The 24,211-nt window shown below is 40.3% G+C and overlaps 1 protein-coding gene across 8 annotated transcripts in view; it reads left to right on the top strand.

Annotated features, from left to right (window-relative positions):
• LOC124146016 (rho GTPase-activating protein 7-like) overlaps window positions 1-24,211 on the top strand; it is a 242,761-nt gene that overhangs the window by 110,020 nt on the left and 108,530 nt on the right. For 5 of the 8 annotated variants that reach the window (XM_046516031.2, XM_046516032.2, XM_046516033.2 and 2 more), the window contains one exon: window positions 391-1,854. In XM_046516031.2, the coding sequence (XP_046371987.2) occupies window positions 391-1,854 (1,464 nt within the window). Of the gene's footprint in view, window positions 1-390; window positions 1,855-4,421; window positions 4,569-17,107; window positions 17,444-18,807; window positions 18,833-24,211 lie in introns of those variants that run through there. The other 3 variants (XM_046516040.2, XM_046516039.2, XM_046516043.2) reach the window with 3 other exon arrangements.

The following is a 24,211-nucleotide window of genomic DNA, read 5'->3' as shown; positions in this document are numbered from 1 at the left end:
GTAGACCCAGTTTAGGTTTCAGACCATGGAGCACTGGTCACCTTGAATAGCTGCAAGATTGCTGATGGGGCTTGAAGCAATAAGCAATAAACACTCCATCACTCATGGAGTGGGGCGGTCTGGTAGCCTAGTGGTAAAATCATTTGCTTTACGTCATGCCAAAGACCTGGCTTTCATTCCTGACATGGGTACAATGTGTGAAGCCCATTTCTGGTGCCAATTTCGCTGTGATAGTGCTGGAATATTGCTAAAAGTAGCGTAAAACCATACTCACTCACTCACTCACTCACTCACTCACTCACTCACTCACTCACTCACTCAGAACACTGCTTTGTAAAACACTGTCTGTCACACGTTTTCTCCATCTAACACAAGCCCTTTCTGTTTCAGGAGCTGGTGATCACCAATGAAGACGGTACGACGTCATCATGTCTCCCGTCTGTCGATCGCACAGAGCAGATGATCAGTCATGTGATCAACCAGCAACGGACAAAAAGAAAGAGCCAATCAGAAAGCAGTGATGATGGTGGGAGTCAGAAGAACAGCCAATCACGATGCAGCAAAGACATAGCAGACGTGTCTGATAGTGAGAATAGTTCCACAGATTTTGGTTGTCAAGTTCCACCAAGCCCAATCAAGATATGTAAAGAATATATCTCTAAGAATTATCCAAAATGTAAATGTGGTCAGATAAAGAAAAACTGTAAATGTGTTTCCGAGAAACAAAATGGACGTGCTGACACAGCTGGGAGGAATTCAATTGGATGTCAGACAGTCTCATCAAAAGAAGAAGTAAAAGATGTAGAAAAGATGTCGAAAAGCATACAAACCAAAGATAAACTGTTAACTTTGCATAAACATGGAAGAGTTTCAAGAGCTACCCAGACACACAGGAGACTCAGGTCAGCCCTGATGGAATCGGGGAAGCAGGGAGTCCCGACGAGGTCAAAGTCATTTGAAGGAACCCGGGAGATCGTCACCAGAGTCAACCCCCGTCAAAGGAAGTCTTCTGATAGCGGTCTTCCGAATAAGTTCAGTGGAGAGCTCACCATTGCTATTGATGAAAATATGCAGAGTTTAATGGCCGATAAATCTCCAGAGATGCAGGTTGTTGTCAACTCTTCAACTCCAGTCCTGGATCGCAGACGCCAATTTAGACGAGGAAACTCAATCGAAAATGGCAAGAAAATAGCAGAAGCAAGTGAAAGATCAAAAGTTGATCCAATTCAAAATGTGCACTGTAAGACATCGATCAATCAAAAGATGAAGCCGAGTTGTGAGAACTGGCCTCAGAAGCAACCAGTTGAACAAAATGGCCGTTCACCTCAAACTCAGCCTCGCCATCTGATGAAGAAACTAGTGGAAGAAAGCATAATAATCAGCCCTGAAATGTCAAGGACATGGCACGGAATTACTGGGAGTGGTTTTTCAAAACCATTAGCACCAAAGATGGGTGTTGGTATGGTCAGTTCTGAAAGTGCCCCCCACTTCACTTTGCTCAACAGACGTAACGCTAGTTTTGCTAATATTGGCAATGGCATGATGACTATGGGTCAAGGTCAAGTTCATCGAAGTTTACCCCACATTTCAAAATCATTACTCGATGCCATGCATAAAAGGTATTGTTCATATCAGTATTCTCAACAGCGCCACCTACTGGCTCCAGGAGGACCACCGGTTAGTATTGAGCCAGTGCAAGTATTACAGCTGCCCCCACCCATCCCCCCACGGGGGACCCCTGTTGATTCGGACACGCCCATCTCGACCCCGGGGAGCAGCCACCAGTCCTCTCCTCGCTCACAACACACACTCAAAGGGGAGGGAACTCCGGACAGCACACCTACGTTGCACAGGGTAAGATTGTGTTGATATCTTGCACTATTACCTTATTCGACATAATAAGCGCCCAGGGCGCTCTCAAAATTAGAATTGGGGGGCTCTTATTAGAATATTATTTTGGTGAAAAACAACAGAGCTGAAAGAGCATACATTTTGTGGTTTATGCTGACAGCCTGAAATGTTTATATACGACAGATATATTTTTCCAGAATTTAATTTCCCATAATTAAGGGTGCATATAACATATGTATTATACAAGAATAAATATGTCTTATGTACATTGATCAAACGGAAGGGGTGCTAATTCGGATTGTTCACTAGCCAATATATTAGCAAATATCGCCATGGGTGCTTATTAGGGCGGGGCGCTTATTACGTCGAATACAGTATTCTATGTTTGGTTTATGACAGAAAAGATCTTGTGTCTTTGTCGACTTCGTATATAAGGTGTATTGTCAACTTCATGGAACTTGATGTTTTATTGCTCCACTCAAAATTATTCTCCTGCCTACAAGTAGTGTCAAACAAAACAAACTAATTTTGAGAGTGCAATGAATCATATTATAGCTGGACATTAGGGCTGGGACAAGTCCAAATGTACTACCCGAGTACCCGACACCCTATTACCCGGCCCTACCCGGATACCAGCTATTGGTCTCAAGAGTTGGGTACAAAATGTCCAAATGAGAATTGTTTTACTGCAGCCCTGGCAAAAACTATTTAGATACACGTATAAAACCTTCTGATCATGTAGACTCTGCAGTTGACAGACGCTTTATCCTTACTCGAACATATGAAAGTCAGAACGAATGCCTGCATAGTGAGAAAGAAATGTGAGTTTTATTGTTAATGTCATTAAACAGTTTGTCACATGACCACGGGTCCGGGTAGTCATATAGGTACCTGGGTCCTACTCAGGACCCACCCGACCCGAGTACCCGAGTTACCCGTCCCAGCCCTACTTGACATGCCAACATTTTAAATCAGCCTTAGACAGCAAATATGATGTTGCATACATCCAAGTCAGTAACATCTCTCTTACCTACTGGTGAAGAATTCATGAAGTTTAACATTAATTATGCAATCAGCTACATTATCTTGTGTTGATGAAAATCTGTGAAGAGAAATCAAATGGCAACAGTTATTGTGGCATCTATACTGAGTGAAGTGTCATACAATCCTTCTGTTTGCATCAAGATGAGATGGCCAGGGCAAATCCAGTGCTTGTGAGGATGACACTGTCATGGTTCTTGATTTGTTTGTTGTTTGACGCTGCACTCAGCAATATTCCAGGTATATGACCAGACAAGCCAGTGATTGATATGAGCACCGATCCAGTCACCTCTTGCAACAAGAATGGGTTGCTGAAGGCCTGTTCTAACATTGTTCTTGAAGACAAATTTGATGGAATAAGAAAAAGACAATAAAGCTCTTTAATTTGAACTCTTTAACTCAAAATTGATTAAATCCCAGTTTTCATAATCTCCATTTTTCCAAGGGAACATTAGTTTCTGAAAAAACATTAATATATGCGTATTCTGGGTTCAGATCCCCTGGCAACCTATGCGATATACAAGGTTACTTAATGGATCCGGTGGTCAAGCTTGGTATGGATCATTGCTCATAATATCAATCACTGGTTTGCCTGGCCCAGACTCCGATATTTACAGGGTGTTATCATATAGCTGGAATATTGTTGTGTGTGGAGAATTCAGCGAACCAAAAATACCAGGAACCAGCTGGTATCCGGTTGAAATATGCAAAGCTCCATCACAGTGCATGAACTGTGCTCTCAGTGTGGACAGTATAGGGAATACCACTGTGAGGAGCTGTATGAACTTCATCTGCACAGAATCTGGGATGTCCTGATCGTTCACTATTGCCCTGCACACACTTATGGTTAAGGGTGGATGTGTTTAATATCCTCTGTCGATGTGAAACAACTACTTAAAAAACGAAACTGTATATATTCCTTTGTCAAAATTTGCAAATAATTTATGTAGTTAGTCCTTTTGGCATAAGCATAATGAGTCTACTGTTACACAACTTGTGGGTATAAAGATATGTTTGAATCAAGAGACTTCCTTGTGTTTAAAAAATCATGTTTTATCCTTCAAAAGTGACTCTTTAAAAAAATTGAAATCTTGACACACGGAAGTTTAAAACAAAAGATACTGTGTACTAAACATCAGGAACTTATTTGAAACACATTTTCTGCTCTCCATGAACACTTGATATGAGAAGCCATTCACAGATATGTTATTGTGATAAAAAGAGATGTGTTTATCATGACGATGCTGTAGTGCATGTTGAGGACATAGATGCCACACTCAGTCACACATTGAGGCGTTGTGCTTTTAATACAATCAGGAAATGTGTAAACATCTGGCATTTGACTGTGTCTGTTGAGAGGAGTGAGACCACTCTCTCCTTACTTCATCCGTTGTTCCTTCCGTTCTGTGCAGTAAACAGATGAGCCAAATCCAGTCTCTGATGACTTGTTGCCACTTGACCCTTTCTGTTTCCTGGTACATAGCTTGTGTCAAGTCTCAGTAAAGTTAATCAGGAGTGTGATTGTCCTGCAGTGAGTTAGCATCATGCAGGCAGGACAGAAGTGGGTGATTCTGTGATTGGTGCCTTGTAGCAAGTGTTTTGTGTTGGCCATCGGAATGGAATTTACCATGAAAAAGAGGTACCAGACTTGGAGTCATCGGCGAGGGATGTCGTTGGTGAGTCCTCCTGTCAAAGACATCGTACAATTATACAATCGACTCTTATAAATATGGAAAGGGTTTTGTTGCTTTTATTTATTTACAAAGTCTGTTACAAAGCACAGCTCAGTGGTCCAAGGCTTCTCGATTTATTCAGCAGAGTTGTCTCCATTAGCAATGCCAGGATCTGCTGAGGGTCCCGGGTGTCCCAGTTGTCTAAGATGTGATAGTTTGTGGGCAGAAGTGTGTCCCTAATGTGCATGAGAGACCTATGATTGTGGGTCCAGTTCTGGGTTCACCCTGGTTTTGTTTCTAGGTTTGTCTGCACCAAACACATGGGTTTTACCAAAGTGCATATCTTTAGGCTTTCCTCTAACATCAAGTTGAAAATCTCTGATATCACTGAAATATTTTTAACGAAAATCCCCCTCACACATAGCTGACCCTTTATGATAATAGCTCTGTTCATGTTGTAGTACAGAGGATCAAATGTATGTGTTGTTTGTATAAATGTGGAGTTTCTTGGTTTCTTGGTTCAAATATTGTGTATGCATTGAGGCAGAAACATAATATGAATACCATATTCGACGTAATAAGCGCCCCGCTCTAATAAGCACCCATGGCGATATTTGCTAATATATTGGCTAGTGAACAATCCCAATTAGCACCCCTTCCGATTGATTAATGTACGCAAGACATATTTATTTGTTTATAATACGTGTGTTATATGCATCCTTAATTATGGGAAATTAAATTCTGAAAAAATATATCTGTCGTATATAAACATTTCAGGCTGTCAGCATAAACCACAAAATTTACAATCTTTCAACTCTGTTGTTTTTCACCAAAATAATATTCTAATAAGAGCCTAATATTCTAATATTATGTCAAATATGGTAATAGTTACAAACTTCATAAAGTTTATTCAGCAATATTCCAGCTGTATGGCAGCAGCCTGTATGTAATCAAGTTTGAACCAGACAGTCCAGTGATTGATATTATTAGGTCACCACTTTAAACTAACATGTGCTGCTGCAGATGGATTTCAACCTGGAATTTCCACAGGGAAATAAGAATAGGGAGAATAGGTCTTCAGCAACCCATACTTGCTGTAAAAGGCGACTATGCTTGTCGTAAAAGGCGACTAACGGGATCAGGTGGTCAGGCTCGCTGACTTGGTTGACACATGTCATCGATTCCAATTGCGTGGATTGATGCTCATGATGTCAATCACTGGATTGTCTGGTCCAGACTTGATTATTTTACAGACCGCCGTCATATAGCTGGAATATTGCTGAGTGCGGCGTTAAACAACAAACCAACCAACCTACCACAGGGAAATATATTTGAAGATCTCCTCTTGTCTACTGTGTCAAACTGTTGCCTGTCTTGGTTGCTTCTTCTATTGGGCCAACAAAGATCCATCTGTGTTGGCCTGTTGTTTAGAGTGAGTGTTGTTTAGAGGGTGTTGTTTGGCAATAAGTCAGCAGTATTCCAGCTATATCACAGCCGCCTATAAATGATTGAGTCTGGACCAGACAAACCAGTGATTGATAGCAGGAGCAAGGACCAGCCTTTGTATATGATGACCTTGAAACAGCACACACGTGCAGGCACACACATCAACAGTGGGTGGTTTGTGTGACAGTGCTCATGTACATCTACACCACCGACAGCGCGTCTATACAGCACCGATAGGGATGTCCCGCTGTCTGTAGCAGTTATCAATGGAGGATGTTGATAGTCACATACACACAGTAGTATTGTTTGTAAGCGTACATCCCGGCCTGCTGACTACACACGTCAGATTACGAGGCACAAGATAAACAATCAGCTTGTTATCAATAGGGTGCATTATTCTGTCAAACATGTGTTGTACGAGTGACGTGTGCCAAGATCAGATGTCAGCAATGATAAACAATGGCTGAACATGCATAATGTCACATCTTCATTCATAGGACTGCTTTCATATTTTGACAGATAACTGTTGTTGTTTTATGTACCTTTGGTGTTTAGGGAGGGAACATCTATATCCTGACATATGTCTTGTGTTATATGTGAGTGAGGGAGTTTTTTACACTGCTTTTTGCAATACTCCAGCAACATCATGGCGGGGGACACCATAAATGGGATTCAAAAATTGCACCCATGTGCCTTCAGCATGATAAGCGAACACTTTCACCACGAAACTACCCCACAACCCTTGTATTATGAACATAATCAGATTGAAGCATACAAGAAGAGCAAGTGGATAAATAAGGTTGGCACATTTACCAATGTTGCAGGTCCATCATTACAAGCAAGGGATACCAATACTGGGTTTCATTTTGGGAATAGAACTGGATCTGTGTCATGAGAGAACACTGTACCATTCACCCTTTCAATTGTTGCACAAAGCTGTGATTACTTTTGCCTAAAGTAGGATTCATCACAAAATGAATGTTTGTTTAGTCGGAATGTACATGTGTCTTGACAAGGTCATGGTCACAGGCATATCATCAAATGGGCACTGACGCTGTCAGAAACAACCTCTCCATCTTTGTCCCCCCTTGACAAGCTCCTTGTGTTATCACCTCCTCCACACACCCCACTGCCACACCGGCTGCAACACCGACTGCTACACTGGCTGCTACACCCTCCACAGCACGACCGCTGATTGCCTATCTCGGCCATACAGAGTATGTGACTGGTGGCATGTGTAGACTGACAGAGTGTAGGACTGAGTTGCATGCTGCAGGTGTTGGTGTGTGAGGTGCTGGTGGGGGGGTTGGATGCCACGACAGAATATTACCCAATTAACATGGTCTATGGTCTAAAATTCTTAAATGGAGATACTAATGGCTACTGATAACATGAAGGTTGCCATGTCCTGATGGCAAGACTGACTCTATCGACCACTGGTTTCAGAGCTGTTATGTCCTGAGGGCTTATATTTTGTTGGTTAATATTAAGTTGGTTAATCAAATTTTTGTCAAATTCAGTTCAGTCAGAAAGAAGGATAAACAATTCTGACATGACAGATACACTGATGTGGCTTGAGTTATTGCCCCTTACTGCCATACTGCATTGTCGCGTAACTTATTGCAGAACCGAGTTCTTCTGCAAAGTTACGAGTTTTTAAGGCAAAGTTGTCTTATTATCCCATTGCAAGATATCTTGAAAAATATTTTTTTTATTCAAATACAGAAGTTTGGTGGGTCTGCGGTGCTAAAACTATTTTTGAAAATCGTAATTTTTATTTTTTGCCCATTTTCTGCCCATTTTCTTGGTATGTTGTTTTGGAGGATCTGTAAACCAAATAAATAACAAAGGTTTGATGACATGGGTGGTCTGTGGTTTGAATACTCTCAGCCTGAAGCTTTTAAAACCATGACAATATTTTATACCCATGAAGATTTAGGTTAGAATAGGTCTTAAACAACCTATGCTTGTTGTAAGGGGCAACAATGCTTGTTGTAAGAGGCGACAGACAAGATCGGTTGGCCTGAGGCTCGCTGTCGATGATGCATGTAATCATATCCTAATTTTGTGGATTGATGCTCATGATATCAATCACTGGGTTGTCTGATCCAGACTAGATTTTTTACAGACCACCATCATACAGCTGGACTATTGCTGAGTGTGGCGTTAAACAACACAAACAAACAAAATTTTAGACCATATTCACTGACTCACCCACTAATGTCACGAAGAGGTTGGAGAACCAAACTGTTGTAATAAGTACTAAGGACACTGGTTCCTCTACAGCTGGATTGTGAAACAATGAACTCATACTGAAGCTATTCAAGGGTCAGGAAGTAGGGTCGTCAGTCAGGATTTATATCCTGATTATGTTACATGTATCTGAAGCACTGGATATCGCATCTGTTTAAGCTGTTGAGTTTTAGAATATGGATGGGTGAGACATAGTAACAGTTCATTGATGAGATCCCAATATAGAAACGCTTACATTAATTCCATTTTAGTCAAAAGACTCACTTTTATCCTAAATCGTACACAGTCAAGCTCTTGCTTCCCTAGAGGATGTTGAAACGGATATCCAGAATGTGACAAACCGCAGATTGAATCCATCGACTCTACTGTCAATGTTATAGGGTCTGTAGGATGGTAAGTGAGTACGTATGGTTTTCACAACACTTTTAGCAACGTTCCAGCAACATCACGGCAGGGGACACCAGAAATGGGCTTCACACACAAACCCATATGGGGAATCGAACTTGTGCCTTTGACGTGATGAGCAAATGCTTTAACCACTGGGCTACCCCACCTCCCCATAGGATAATCCATGGTTTTCAGTCAGCAGCACGAGTTCACTAATCATTTATGGCATCTCAATTTGTGAGTCACAAGACTTGGGTATGCCAGAAATCAATGGTTCAAATCCCAGATTCGCCCTGATCAAACCCAAACCTTCAATTTGACAAGTGAACACTCTAACCACAAGGCTACCCCACCTCCCCCTTACAGTGGAAGGTGTCTGGATGATCGTGCATGTAACACACTGGGAGGCATGTTATTCATACCAAAGACTGTCATGTGGCACACTCTAGCCACAAGGCTACCACACCTCCCCCTTACAGTGGAAGGTGTCTGGATGATCGTGCATGTAACACACACTGGGAGGCATGTTATTCATACCAAAGACTGTCATGTGGCACACTCTAGCCACAAGGCTGCCCCACCTCCCCCTTACAGTGGAAGGTGTCTGGATGATCGTGCATGTAACACACTGGGAGGCATGTTATTCATACCAAAGACTGTCATGTGGCACACTCTAGCCACAAGGCTGCCCCACCTCCCCCTTACTGTGGAAGGTGTCTGGATGATCGTGCATGTAACACACACTGGGAGGCATGTTATTCATACCAAAGACTGTCATGTGGCACCGCCAGCAGGGCAGAGTTTCCGCCTGGTGTTGCTGGTGTATACGAGCTATGTTGTCACACAGGAAACGTGCTATGATTCACCACTGTATTAAATATCCCATCTCATACAGCATTCGTCCCTCCTGCCTGTCTGCCTGCCTGAAGTCTTCCTCACTTCCTCACTCACTTGCTACACTCACTCACTCAAAGGTCAAGAAAGCCTGTCTGTGATTTGTTGTCGTGGTGTAAAGTTCTCAGGGTATAACCTCAAAGACATTTTCAAAGAATTGGGACAGCTAGTGCAATCTCTCAGTTATTTGCTGCAGTTCATTCATTTCACTCACTCACTCACTCACTCACTCACTCACTCACTCACTCACTCACTCACTCACTCACTCCACTCACTCACTCACTCACTCACTACACTTCCTCACTCACTACACTCACTCACTCACTCACTCATTTAGATAACTGTTTTGTATTTTTCTGCATTATCCTTTGTCGCCTCTAGTCGGTCAGTCCCAATGTCACCCTGTCAGTGGTGCAGGAAATCCACCTATACAAACATCAGGCATGTCCTGTCATTTTTTATTACAGTCTCTCCAACAGGATATATGTGATGGTAACAAAAACATGCACTGTCCTCATTGACTCTCTGCTCATAACCAGTGACACATGTCCCGGCTTTACTCAGCATGTCGGACTGAGTGCCAGAATGTTTACTTGAATGTTGTAATTGTGATAAAAGGGTGTAAGGTTTCAATACAACTTGAGAGAAGCCACCTGGGAATGGTTGGCCAAAGACTGCATGATGCATATGTAGACTACAAGAACAAGGGCCTGTGTTTCAGGAGATGGGGTCCGTGTTTCAGGAGATGTTTGTCAATTTTGTTTCCGATGCCTTTTATTCGCTCCTATTACGACATGTAGCAATATGTGCGCAGGATGTGTCATGGCATGACAGATTAACTCTGGCAATATGAAAGAATATAACTGATCCTCAACTCTTTTTAGAAGCATGTGTCCTTCACACCAGACTTTGTTGGTTTTTCAGATACTTTTGCGAAAAATCCTGATCGCTGGGCATGATAGATAAGAGTGAGTGAGTGAGTAAGGTTTTACACAGCTTTTAGCAATATTCCAGCAATATCACGGCAGGGGACACCAGAAATGGGCTTCACACATTGTACCCATGACGGGAATCGAACCCGGGTCTTGGGCGTGGCCTGCGAACGCTTTAACCACTAGGCTACCTGACCGCCCCGGATAGATAAGTAACGAAAATAGAAATTATATATTTTTATCTTAAAAAGGTACTGTGACTCTGATATGTCATCCTTTAACCTTTTGTGAGTGTAATTTTATTAAGTATTATATATTATATTATATATGTATTGTAATTGTATTGACTTCTTATATATACTCAATTGAGTTCTATAGTAAACGTTTGAGTTTGCATTATCTCAGATTTAAAACAACTTAAGGATTTCATTTATGTTATTGTTTTGTTACTTTTACTTTTGATCCATAAACCAATTTTAAAAAGTTTCACCTTTGTAGAGAAATCAAATGGTTTCAACCGTGTCTTTTAAGTCCCATAACATGCATACTGCGTGTATCTAATAACGATTCATGACTTCATACTTAGACGTTGATTATATACACAGGGACTTAAGGGTACTTAAATAACAGCAATAATTCATGGTATGTTTGTCTTGAAAGTACTTGTATTAAGGTTGTCTCTGTCTACTTTTAGGAGGGTCTGTGTGTGTGTCACCCAGTAAAAGTTCACAATAGTCTCTTCGTGACAGTAGATTTTTCAGTTTTATGTTGTATAACAGTCAAGGAGCGCACGCATGACCCAGTCGACAAAGTAGGGCTGTGACGGTTCCAAATTTACTACCCGGGTACCCATCACCCTATTACCCGACCCTACCCAGGTACCCGTTGTAGATATTTGGAGATAGGTACAAACTGTCCGATTTGGAAACGTTTGACCGTAACCCTGGCAAAATGTATATACAGGGTAGATACACGTGTAAAACGATCCGCTCATGCATACACTGAAGTTTAATGCATGAAGTTTTATCTTTATTCAAATGTTTAAAAGTAAGAAGGAATGGGTGCATTGTCAGAAAGAAATGGGAATATTAGTGACTTATAGTGTAAACATAGAGTTTTTGATAATTTTTGTCATTTAACAATTTATATCACGTGACTAATCACGGGTTTGGGTAGTCCTGTGGGTACCGGGGTCCTACTCAGGACCCACCTGACCCGAGTACCCGAGTTACCCGTCCCAGCCCTACGACAAAGACACCATAATTCACTATTCAGAGTTGCATCCAGGGGTGATGGGGTAGCCTAGTGGTTAAAGCGTTGGCTTTAATACTGCTGGAATATTGCTAAAAGCGGCGTTAAGCCATACTCACTCAGAACCTTGGAAGTGGTTTGTCAGCACCATACACATGCTGCAGGGTTTCTCCCTATAATGCTAACAGTCCAATTCCTGTATCACTATTGTCTTTCTTTCCAAACTGTCAAACTGACATTAATCCAAACTTACTATCTCACTCAAAGGTCAAGAAAGCCATGTCTCTGATTGGTCGTAATCATGTGAAGCTCTCAGGGTGTTACCTAAAAGACGTTTATAAAGAATTGTGACAGATAGTGCAATATTCTCAGTTATTTAATGCAGTACATTCATTTCTAACAAAAAAACTTTGGTATTTTTTTATTTGTGGACTTTTGTTGTAATACTAAGTAAAACATAGAAGTGAAATATTTATCAATATATTTCCATGTATTCCATGAAATAAGAACTAAATTTTCTCCCACATTAACCTGACACACACTATATAACTGGAACACTGTTTAAAGCGACATTAAACATCACACTCACTCCTCACTCCTCACTCACTCACTCACTCATGCACTCATGCACTCACTCACTCATGCACTCATGCACTCACTCACGTATTCACACACTCACTCACTCACTCACTCACTCACTGGTGATCACTGACCTATTTACTCTCCTTCAAGAATCACCAAACATGACACTCATCCAGTTGAAACTTACACTCCATTTAATCGCCTGGGTCATGTGACAAGGCTGGGTCATGTGACTAAGCATGTCATCTGAAGTCTGCAGCATCCTCTTGGAGATGTATGAATATGGTTATCTATTTATGACACACCCTCCTCCTGGGGTTTAGAAGTGTGTGGGATTCATTCAGAAATTATGCTTCATACTTGTGTTGCAGTCCCAAACATCAATTAATCACCAATCAGCCGTTAACTTCCAATACCCCATAGAACACCCATTTAACATCAGCCATTAACTTCCAATACCCCATAGAACACCCATTTAACATCAGCCATTAACTTCCAATACCCCATAGAACACCCATTTAACATCAGCCATTAACTTCCAATACCCCATAGAACACCCATTTAGCAACATCCGTTAACTTCCAATTTTCCACAGAACACCCATTTAACATCAGCCATTAACTTCCAATATTCCACAGACCACCCATTTAACACCAGCCATTAACTTCCAATATTCCATGGAACACCCATTTAGCAACATCTGTTATCTACCAATATTCCATCAGCCATCAAAGCATCCCACTCTTGCTTGCTAATACACCTTGAACCCAATACCACTGTACGTCACACATTAAAAAATGTAACCCTTACCCCTGCTATTACCATTCAAAGCACTTTTTTGAAAAATACCCATGGTAAAATAACATCTAGTCTCATTCTCTACTCCTCTACACCATAAATACCCCTACACCCAGTTACCTGTGATATTGTGAAGTTTTGCAGATGTACATCCATATGCCCACCCTGCATCAATATACTTGCACTACCTCGCCAGCCAAACCCTCTGTCCTGAGGGTATGCCACTGTTCAGTCTTTGTGTGTGAAACTACCCTTACAAAGAACCTGTCTAAGTCCCCCAACCAGCCTCAAGTGGTCAGACCTGGCCAAGGCTTCATAAACCCTCAACATTGAGGGTTTAATGTTGAGTCAATGACACATGGTTTTGAAGTTTCTTTCTATGCATCAGTCCCTTCACACCCTGTGCAGTTCCCACTGAATACCTTTTCCTGTTTGATTGTCATGTATTTCCCTGTTAACCAGATTAAGTTCAATAAAATGTACAGCTTACATTATACAATAGTTGGGGGATTTGCTGGATATATAGAGTTAATTAATGAGCTTAGGTGTTGTTAGTTCTCATTTCGTGATCAAAACAGATTTAGATTGACATGGCTTTTTAACTCAACCATCCTGAAAATGTTAATCTGGTAAATTCCAAATCTGACTAACAGTAAAGGATCATTAAGTTTGTTTAAAGGTATAGCACAATTCCAGGTATAGCACGATGGCTGGAAGTAACTGAGCCTTGACTTGGCAAACCAGTAGTAGATAGTGTTAGCAACAATACACGATGTTGGTGTGTGATGACAAACATGGCCACACGTTGTATCCAACCACGCCCCATGTAATCTGTAGATTATTGTGCTGATTTGTGGCCTTTGTGCATGTTAGAAATCTATGATTGTGGATTCGAAACCAGGTTTGCCCTGATTATGTTTCTAGGTTTGTCAGCACCATACCCGTGCTCGTGGGTTTCACCAAAGTTGTAAATGCCTTGAGATATGCATCACTTTGGGCTTTCCTTCCACGTTAAGCTGACATGGCATGATATGACTAGAATACTGTTTAAAGTGGCGTTTCACTCACTCACTCACTAATCATTCAGTCAATCAATCACTCATTAGCCTTGTTTCATTACAGACAATACAACTTTGGAGAAGGTGATCTACTCTTGATCATGTTGCAGGAATGGTTTTAGTGGAAATAATTCAACACAAAACGTTGTAATAATAATAATAATAATAATAATATTAATAATGATAATGATGAGTCCATTTGTATGGCGCCAAACTCCATACCAGCTCGTGTGCTCATGGCCCTTACATTATTACCCCAGTCAATGGATCAGTGATGCTCGATTTTCATTCTCAGCTCCCTGGGGAGTATACAACCCAAGCTGCCTTTGAGGCGCTAGAAGCTTAACAGCCACATTACCATCTCATCCTGCCAGGTACCCACTCACTGCTGGGTGAACAGAGGCACATTGCGAACAAAGTCACTTGCCAAAGGAGACACCACATGTGGTACATGTGCTTCAGTGTTTGACAGGACCGAAGCCCTAGAAACTCTCAGGAGTCAAGCTACTTAACATTGTCACCCATCCAACTACTCTCCGAGACCGACGTTGCTAAATTTCACCTGATTAGTGATCTGTGCACTGTGCACAGGACCACGTGCCTTCATCTCACTAACCTACTAATGAGTGTAATGTTGAAAGACCAATTATTCCAGCAGAACTATACATTTATAAAAGCTGATTTTATGATTGGTAAGTCCAACTTGATGAAGCTTTCAAGGTCTGTACTAACGAGGTCCATGTGTTTTGTCTACGTGGTTCCAACAGACAGAGATGAGTGTCAGATTTTCATAGTCTATGGAGTTAATTATTATCCAAAGTTATTAAATGTTATCAAGATCAGATGATCTACCCATGCTGGAATAATCCTTGTGAAACTGACATAGAAGATAGACGTGAGCGTGATGGCAATCGGAATGAGAGATGTGTAACTGTCTCTGCCCTGTCATCCCGGGCCACGGAAGCCATGACACCATGGCGGACCAGTCTGACGTAACCCTGCATGCGTTACACATAATCCCTATCTATGTTGGATGTACTCTGTGGTATGAGAAGTGGTCAAGCCTGATTATGTTCCGAAATTAATCTGCATCCCTGCCAAGCTGCCACCTATTATGGCAGCTTGATGAAATATGGCATAGTCCTCATGCAATAATGCCTGGGGTGTCTTACCTGATGAGGCGAAAGTTGGATATGGAGACAGCTTGTATGAATTGTCTCATTTGAAAGGGCACTGCATAAGTCTAGGAAAAGATGAAACAATCTAAGAAGTGTTCAATATGTCATTTAATGTTTTAACGATTCAGATAATTATTCTTTTTGTACAAATCCCAAAGAATTTTTTTTTTTAACATTGTTTTGTGATATATGTTTGGCTTCTTTTTTTTTTTATGTTGAAACGTCCCTGAATAGATGAAATATCATATACTGACACATTTTCACCTTTTTTCAAATCGGTTAAAAATTATGGTAGGTAACACTCTGAAGAAATATGAATGTTTGATTGTGTTTTGAGAATTTATTTTTCTGTAAGCCTTTTGAGAGAAACATGTACCACAGACAGGCCAATTTAAGTGTATATGATGATAAAATATACCAGTTCACAAAAGTATTTTTATTTGTTTGTGGACTAGTGTTGTAATGCTAAATAAAACATAGAAGTGAAATATTTATCAATATATTTCCATGTATTCCATGAAATAAGAACTAAATTTTCTCCCACATTAACCTGACACACACTATATAGCTGGAATACTGTTTAAAGCGACGTTAAACATCACTCACTCACTCACTCACTCACTCACTCACTCACCCACCCACCCAAATCCCACTCACTCACTTACCCAAAACCCACTCACTCACTCACTCACTCACTCACTCACTCACCAAAATCCCACTCATTCACTCACACACTCCCTACTCATTCATTCACTCACTCACTCACTCACTCTCCCACCCAAATTCCACTCATTCACTCACTCACTCACCCAAATCCCAATCACTCACTCACTCACTCACTCACTCACTCACTCACTCACTCACTCAGGCCTAAATACCAGAAACTAATCCATTATTAATATTGGTAATGTACATCATAGCTTGGAAAGGAAAAGTTATTACAATTATCTGAGATCTTTCAGTGTTTCTTTCCTAAGTTGGTTGTTGCATGTGCCCAGGTTGTGGGACAGAGCATGTTGTACAGTCAACACAAGGTGATTGCCCATGGCCTGCACAGTAATTAAAGTAATGGAGCACTCTACTGTCTGCATTGTACAAGCATTGATTCACTCAGGGTTCATTCATACAGTGTGTTTTGTATGACTCACGCTGTTAATAATTGATACAAAAATTGGATACCCATAATAAACATTGACGAAAAACGAGGTGGAATTAAAGCCTCTGTGGTTTTCTTTAATGAAATACTGCCAAGAGTATTTTTTTATTTTGTCTTTTTAAATATTATTTATATATATAATTAGTTATTTCAGTTTTAAGTTAAAATACCAGAGTAACAGAAACGCATGAAATTATTTACAAGCAATGAGCAGATTTTTCCAGTATACAAATCATGTTTGTCTGTTTTTGAATTAGCATCAGTTTATTTATTTTGGACCAGGTGTTTGATGAACAGTTTCATGTTAAAGAGATTCGGATAATTTTGCATAGAGCAACAGTGGAAGCTTTTCAGTGTAATAGTGAACATGATTTCTTTTGATAAGTGTACGACCTTGAGATTGTACTCAACGAAATATGGAGGTATAAATGAACTGAGTGAACATTCAAACTGGCGACCTAAAAAAATATTTATCTTCTAAAGCATATTTACTGAATGAAATGGTCACAGTTGAATTCATTCCGAGCCAGCTTAGGCTATTTGAAGTGTACCTGTCAACCCTATGTGACAATGGACTGACCCACTCTCAGGTAGGGAGTATCAATGAAGTAGAGAGTGGTATGTCCACGGACGACCCGGCAGTCACAGCACAATATCATGGACACGACCGGCAAAGACGGAGCTCCTACACACTCGTAAAGCTAGACCATGAGAGATTATAGGACATAATTTGACCCTCCGCGCTGGACGACAGTTTACACACTTGGAACGTGTTGAGAGTTTGTACCTGTGTTTTACCTGTGCTTTACCTGTGGTTACCTGGACGTTGACTCGTTAGTGGTTGTCACTGACATGACTCTTCACCATGGCTGATGTGTGTTTTTATATCAAATCGCTGTCACTCCTCTGTGGCAGTGAAGATGGAGGAAAATGGACATTGCAGGTACGCCACATCTTTTTACTTTAAACAAACTTTTCTTTCGTGGCCGTGGGGAATGTGCCCCTGTGCAGGGGGAGTTTTTGTAGGCTTGACAATCATTCCCTGCAGTCTTCATAGCAAGGAGCTGAGCACAGCACATAACTCAGGGCTGAAATCTTTATAAATATGCAACTCGCTTGTGCCTCAATCAAAGCAAACAGTTTTTACTCGTCCACACTTGCCGAAAACTTCAAAAGATTTCTTGAAAGGAATATGAATTTCAGATTCCGAAAGTCGCAGCAACTGACTATAAAGATGATCCATATTGAATTTTAATGTGAAATTGTTCGCCATGGTTACTTAGGATTCAGTAGATGCCACTGGTATTAAAAGTCAGGGTCTGTTGGACACTACTATAAACTGCATGACTTGCTAAAATTTGGAGAGAAATTGTGTTTGGATGAATATCAAATATGACTTGGTCCCTTATGCCTAAACTTAAACTGCTTATAATGTTAGGAATGGCTTAAAATAAGCATAATATACTCCAAAAAAAGTTAGGGATCATAAATATATGGAGGGATATTGCACATGATATTGTGCGTTCAAACCTCACTACAAAAAATATTCCCCAAAATATTCATGATGCCTAACTTTTTTTGTTCAGTATATATGATCTAGATCATATAGATTTATTAGATTTTATTTAGAAATCTTTACATTTGCTGCAGTGTTGATCGAGATGTAAGATAAATTAGCATGTTTTTATGATTATTGATAGCTTCATCAATCATGTTGATATTCTCTTTATCCATCTGACCCAATTTCATGTTACAAGAAAAGACTTACCAGTCTTAGGCTCATGTCAATTTGTTTTACAGATAAAAGTTTATATTTTTAGGACTATTTCATATTTCTAAAGGTTTTATCAGGCAACATCAGATTATTAGAACAGTATGGTGTTTCAACAGTGACATAATGAAGCCCAAATGTGAAGATGAAGGCATTGCCGTCTGCTGCTGAATTACATGTAATAAGTTTTGATTGATGAAGGGATGTAGCATGCGGAAAAACCCATGTGTGGACAGAGCAGCTTTATTGAATAGCTTACATTAACTATAAATACAGGACAAAGAGCTTTTCATTTAAATTCTGAAACTGACGCAGACGCTACTCATTTTTCTCATCAACCTAATGACACAGATTCGAAGGGCGATTTTGTCATCAATTTCACTCTCCAGGAACAGAGTATCAGGTGTCTGGCTTGAAGCAGTGTTTTAAGGCTGCAGTAGAAAATTGTCTCGCATTGATCCCAGGGTTGATTTAATGTGTGGTTGCCTCTTCCCCCACGAGTGAGACATTCATCAGGGATGTGCTTGTTGAGATGTCATTCTTGGGGACACCAGCGCTCAGGTGAGCTGTGACGTTTTGTGTCGTATTGTCTTGGGATTACCCTCGCCTTTGATGGAATTTAGCGAAAACTCTTTGGCACAAATTAAAGAAAAATAGAGTCAGTGATGACCGTTTATCGAACTTCTCGCTTCTTTGATGTAAATAGTTGAAAAGATTTGGATTTGTAACATTGTTTCTTATTGGCATCGGGTGTCGGTTGTCTGTAATAAATACACACACAGCTTGGTGGGTGATATGAACCATACAGCCCGGCGGTAACAATTTACTAGCAAGTTCAAAGGACAATGTTGAGGTGGAATAGCATTGGTTGTTGCAGATAGTATTGTGTCTGGTAGTTATTGATGTAGGATTAATCTATGCTGAAAGTTTGAAATGTTAATGATTGATGGCCTAATGTGTTAGTTTAAAATGTTTCAGAGTAAGAGCTTATGTTATATGTACCAGATGATATACTTTAACACAGTCTAAAATTCATCAATAATGAAAATGTATATGTTTTGAATAGGTTTGGTAAAATACCTTCTCAGAGGGTTTCAATTTATATAGGTTGTTAATTATGACAAAAAGCCGTTTCTAGCTTTGAATATAATTATTGGTTGATTTGATTATTTGATTGATAACCGATGTTGTCTGAAACGGTTGTTTAATCAGGATAATATCGGTCAGTTGTAGAAAACATGTTCCTGACCTTATCACAATATTCATTCAGATTATTAAATGACAAGATTAATATTGTAGTCTTTCTGAATGCCTGATGGTGTGTGAACCATACAGGAACTTCTGCACCTCCTCAGTATCCCATGCTCTCAGCCTCTGGTAGGCCTGAAGCAGGGACCCCTTTCACAGAGTTATCTTTGCACTGTGACAGTCAGTGTTACAGTTGTTGTCGGCTCAAGATTTTGTTGGGTTAAGAAAATATTTAGAAATATAGCGGTTAGTTTTTGGATTTTGGCGGCAGATGTAGTACCTATCTTTGTAGTCATTTTTGTAGAAACTTATGCCCACATGGGCGTAGTGACTGGAAAGACGTGACGATTGGAGTTAAGAAGATTGTTTTAGCGCTATGACTGTTGTAAGTCAATGTTAAACTATTGGAATAAGATCTTCTTAGGTCAAAAGTAACTTTGTGTAAGGTGCTCGATTATTTACAAGCTGTCATGACATGTCTGGAATATCCCAGACTGTGGAATTAAACAACTTCCACTCGCTCATTCTTGAATTGGGTGTAGTAGGTGTAACAAGGCCCCCTCGAGCACCTCCCAAGCAATTTGTTCGTCTCAAGATTGTCAGTAATAGATCAGTTATACCTAGAGGCAGCACCTCCAGAACACTTGGCCATAATAACCCATGATTACGCTGAGGAACACAGAGTGGACATTGTCCACCCACCACCTCGTCCTCAGTCCACAACGAGGTGTGTCCAGGGGCACTTCCTGGCCCGTCCTATTGTCCTCGTCCAAGTATGTTCAGGAGACTTGGAAGGTAGCTCATCACGACCCCAGTCTTTTGATGGAGTCATTGTGATTGTTCAACTGGACACAGGCTGGTGTCATGATCTCTTTTGTCCTCCAGTAGGGCTGAGGTTCATCATCGTCTCATCCTAATCCCTGCAACTGTTGTTTGTCTCTTGACCAACTTCATTGACCACTGATTTAATGTGGATTTGTGGCTCCCTTGGTGAGATTCAAGTCTTAATCTTTTATGGAGTAGCACAGTCACAAATATTGACTGTCCTGGCATGTCCAGAATGGAGTTGAATCCTGGGTTTATCCTTCAAAGTTGATTAACTCCAAATGTCTCATTTATGTCTTTTGAGGAAATATATTTGATTTAGACTTGTATTGAGTATTAAAGTCTTTCACAGCCTCGTAGGTTTGATAGGCAGAAGGTAGGAAACCCCATGGGTAACCTTCCTGGCCCTGCTGCTCGTCATCAAGGAAGATTAAGGCACAACATATCATTTTCAGAAACTCTTTTATACAATATTTTAATGTTAAGATCACCGTGAAGTAAATATACTACTCAAAAGAAGTTGAAGAACACCCGATGGTTTCATATGACTACAACTAATGGTTAAGGCTGTGACTGATTACCTGTAGTCATATGAACAGATTGGCTGTTTTTTAACTTCTTTTGAGTTGTATATAATCTTGCATTTGACCTTTTTTTTTTAAAGTAAAATATATCATGCATGCAAATAATTAAGACCATGTAGGCATTAGGTAGATATAACCATGTACAGAAGTAATGTTAACTAACATATTACTATTCATTGATGACTATGGTTTTACATGACAGAATATACAAAAAGTATTTATTTTAGTAAGGATAAAAAAATATATTAGAAGGACATTAAGGTTTCATATCGAGTGGAATCATTTATGAACTTCAATCTTGTAGACAAACTCAATTTTCTTCTAATTATATGAAGTATGAAACATCAAAGGACAAAAGTAATTTAAAAGTTATCGAACTAACGGAACATATCCATGCCGAGACAGGGGTATCGTGTGTTCAGGCCAGACTTCTTACAGGAGAATTCAACAGGGGATCCGAGACCTGGGGTCCAAGGTTAGGGATTAGGGGATTGGGAGAGAGATAGAGAGTGTTGACAGGAGTACCTGGCTATTGTCCTCCCTCCCACAGCTATTGAGGAGGGCAGGGGTTTGTTCTGCATCTTTGTTCTGAAGCATGACATGATAACGAAACTCTCCACCTTGCAGGGGATACCATGTCCCCTGGGGGTAGTACTCTGATGTGTCTCAGTCTATGGGTTGAGGTATTCAAGTGGGGACACTGTTTCATTTTATGGTCTACGACAATAGTTTTGTAAGTTTATAGAATGTGTCTGAGTAGCTGACCAGATTAACAACTATTGCTCTAGCAGGGGTAATGTGATGACCTCTAGAGGTCAAGTTTTTTGCATGTTCGGAACATGGGTCTTCCAGTTGTCTAAACTAAAGGCTTGCTAAAGGCATTAATTCACTGTGTAGAGTGCACCTATAGGTGTGTCTGTATCCTGTGATCGTGAAGTTTGAATCCCGGTTTGCCCTGATTATGTCTCTTGGTTTGTCAGCACAGAACTTGTGCTGTTGGTGTAACCAGTTGGTGTAACCAACATGGTAAACGTCTGAGACAGGCATTATTGATGGCCTTTCCCCCCACATTAAGCTGACACTCTGTGCTAAACTGGGATACTGCTAAAACAGCATTAAACCCAACTCACTCACTCACTGTTTTGCATGGGTTTCATGTGTGTTCAAGAATCAAGTGAGAATCAAGAAATGTATTGTACAACACACCAAGGGCAGAGTACAACCCGGCTACATTTGGAAGTAAAAATATAATTGCAATCATGAAAGGTAAATATACATATAATGTACATTATGCATAAAGATATTAAATATTATTATACAAAATATATATACGATCTAACATTGTCTAAAAGATGGGGTATTTTTATAAACGTGTCCAAGAGAATTTTTGTAACATATTTTGCTTATTCTGAGCAAGGATTTAAGAGAATTGTGACAATTTTGTTATCATTTTGACAGTCTGATAAATCTAGTGTCTGGATGAATGATGAATGGTATTCAAAGCAATGAGAGAATAAGAGCGCAGCTTCATTTTAAAGATTTCATTTCAAGATTTAAAGTGTGATTGATTCAGTAATTGGTTGTGAACACTCACTCACTCACTCACTCACTCACTCACTCACTCACTCACTCACTCACTCACTCACTCACTCACTCTGTATCACGTTCATCAACATGAATGTTAACTAGAAACCAAGGCCACATCTTTATATTTTTCTGGTGTGGTGTTACTGCTTTGTGAACTCACTGAGGATCAACATGTCTACATGTTTGGCCTGCTTGGAATTTGTCACACCAGCACTTGTCTGTTATTTGAGACGATTTTTTTAATGAAAATCTGAAACTATCTCCATGGTAACTGTCTCCCAATTATCCAAGAACATGCTGTATCAGCAGGTTTGAGAAAGAGGCAGTGTTTGTGCACGTGTTCAGTTGCCTTGCCTCGCCTGGCTCCACAAGTTGGCCAGTGTCATGACAGTTCACGATAATGATACACTGCACTGGTGGTCAGCATACAAAACACCCGATCCTGTCCAATCCACTGTTGTCATGTTCCCCATCTGTCAGGTGTTTGTCAGTCTACAGTGTCCCCATCATGTTCATGAAGAGATCCGGATATCCTCATCTGTGTGTTATACCCGGGTTTACATGTACACCGATTCAAAGACAAAAATTAATCATGTACTCCAAACTAAAACGCATTCAGTTAACAATTAAAATGTCATGCAAATATTCTTAAATTGAACACGTACAACTTCTCTAAGCCAATTGAAAAACGCTAAAATTGTTAAACAGGTACATTGTTTGTGAGGTTTGGTCAGGTTGTGCTTAATAATGTATTTTATATGCCACTTTGCTCATTCCAGTTTCAATTATAAAGATGGATCTTGCTTTATTTAGATAAGGAGCGGTGGGGTAGCCTCGTGGTTAAAGCGTTCTTATGTCATGCCGAAGACCTGGGTTTGATTCCCACATGGGATAATTTTTGAAGCACAGTTCTGGTGTGTCTCTCCCTTCTTATACTTCCAATATGATAGATTGATCTGCCAAGAAGGAAAAAATATGCCTCAGTCATAGGGTGTGAAACTGATATATGACATGGGACGCTGTGATCGGCATCATAAATTTAACTAAGGCTCTAAAAGTTGAAGAACATGCTGTGTCATGTGTTACACTACGTGGTCCAAGCCATCACACAAGTATGACCTTCCTGTAATGTTAGAGAGCAACCAGTTGATTATTATTTGGGGGGTTGGGGGAGGAGATCAAGCCCCTGTTGTAGTAAAGACAAATTACATATAACATGCATTGTAGGAACAAAAATAATGTGGGTATGTGTCTTAACTTCTGAGTGAGTGAGTGAGTGAGTGAGTAAGTGAGTGAGTTGGGTTTAACGCCGCTTTTAACAGTATTCCAGTTATATCACGGCGTGTCAGCTGAATGTTGGAGGAAAGCCCGAAGTGATGCAGGTCTCAGACGTTTACCACTTCGGTGAAACCCACGAGCACGGGTATGGTGCTGACAAACCTAGAAACATAATCAGGGCAAACCCACAATCATAGGTTTGTGGCGTGCCCGAGGGACGCAACCCCCTCCTAGCTTCTGAGATTTGCTGACCTGTGACCTGACCATCCTGTGCAGAAGATTTTATAAGAGTCCAATGAATACATTAGTTATTGTTATTTATTTAAGAAATGAATAATTGAGCACTTGTTCATGTTGAACAAATTAATTGAGCTCCTTATCCTTAAAAAAACTGATGATCTCAAACCAAAATCCCCCC

Source organism: Haliotis rufescens, unplaced genomic scaffold, assembly GCF_023055435.1.
Source record: "Haliotis rufescens isolate VD_foot unplaced genomic scaffold, xgHalRufe1.0.p SCAF_7, whole genome shotgun sequence".
Classification (NCBI taxonomy): Eukaryota; Metazoa; Mollusca; class Gastropoda; order Lepetellida; family Haliotidae; genus Haliotis; species Haliotis rufescens.
The sequence above is the reverse complement of the archived record's forward strand: the minus strand, read 5'-3'. Positions and strand labels throughout refer to the sequence as shown.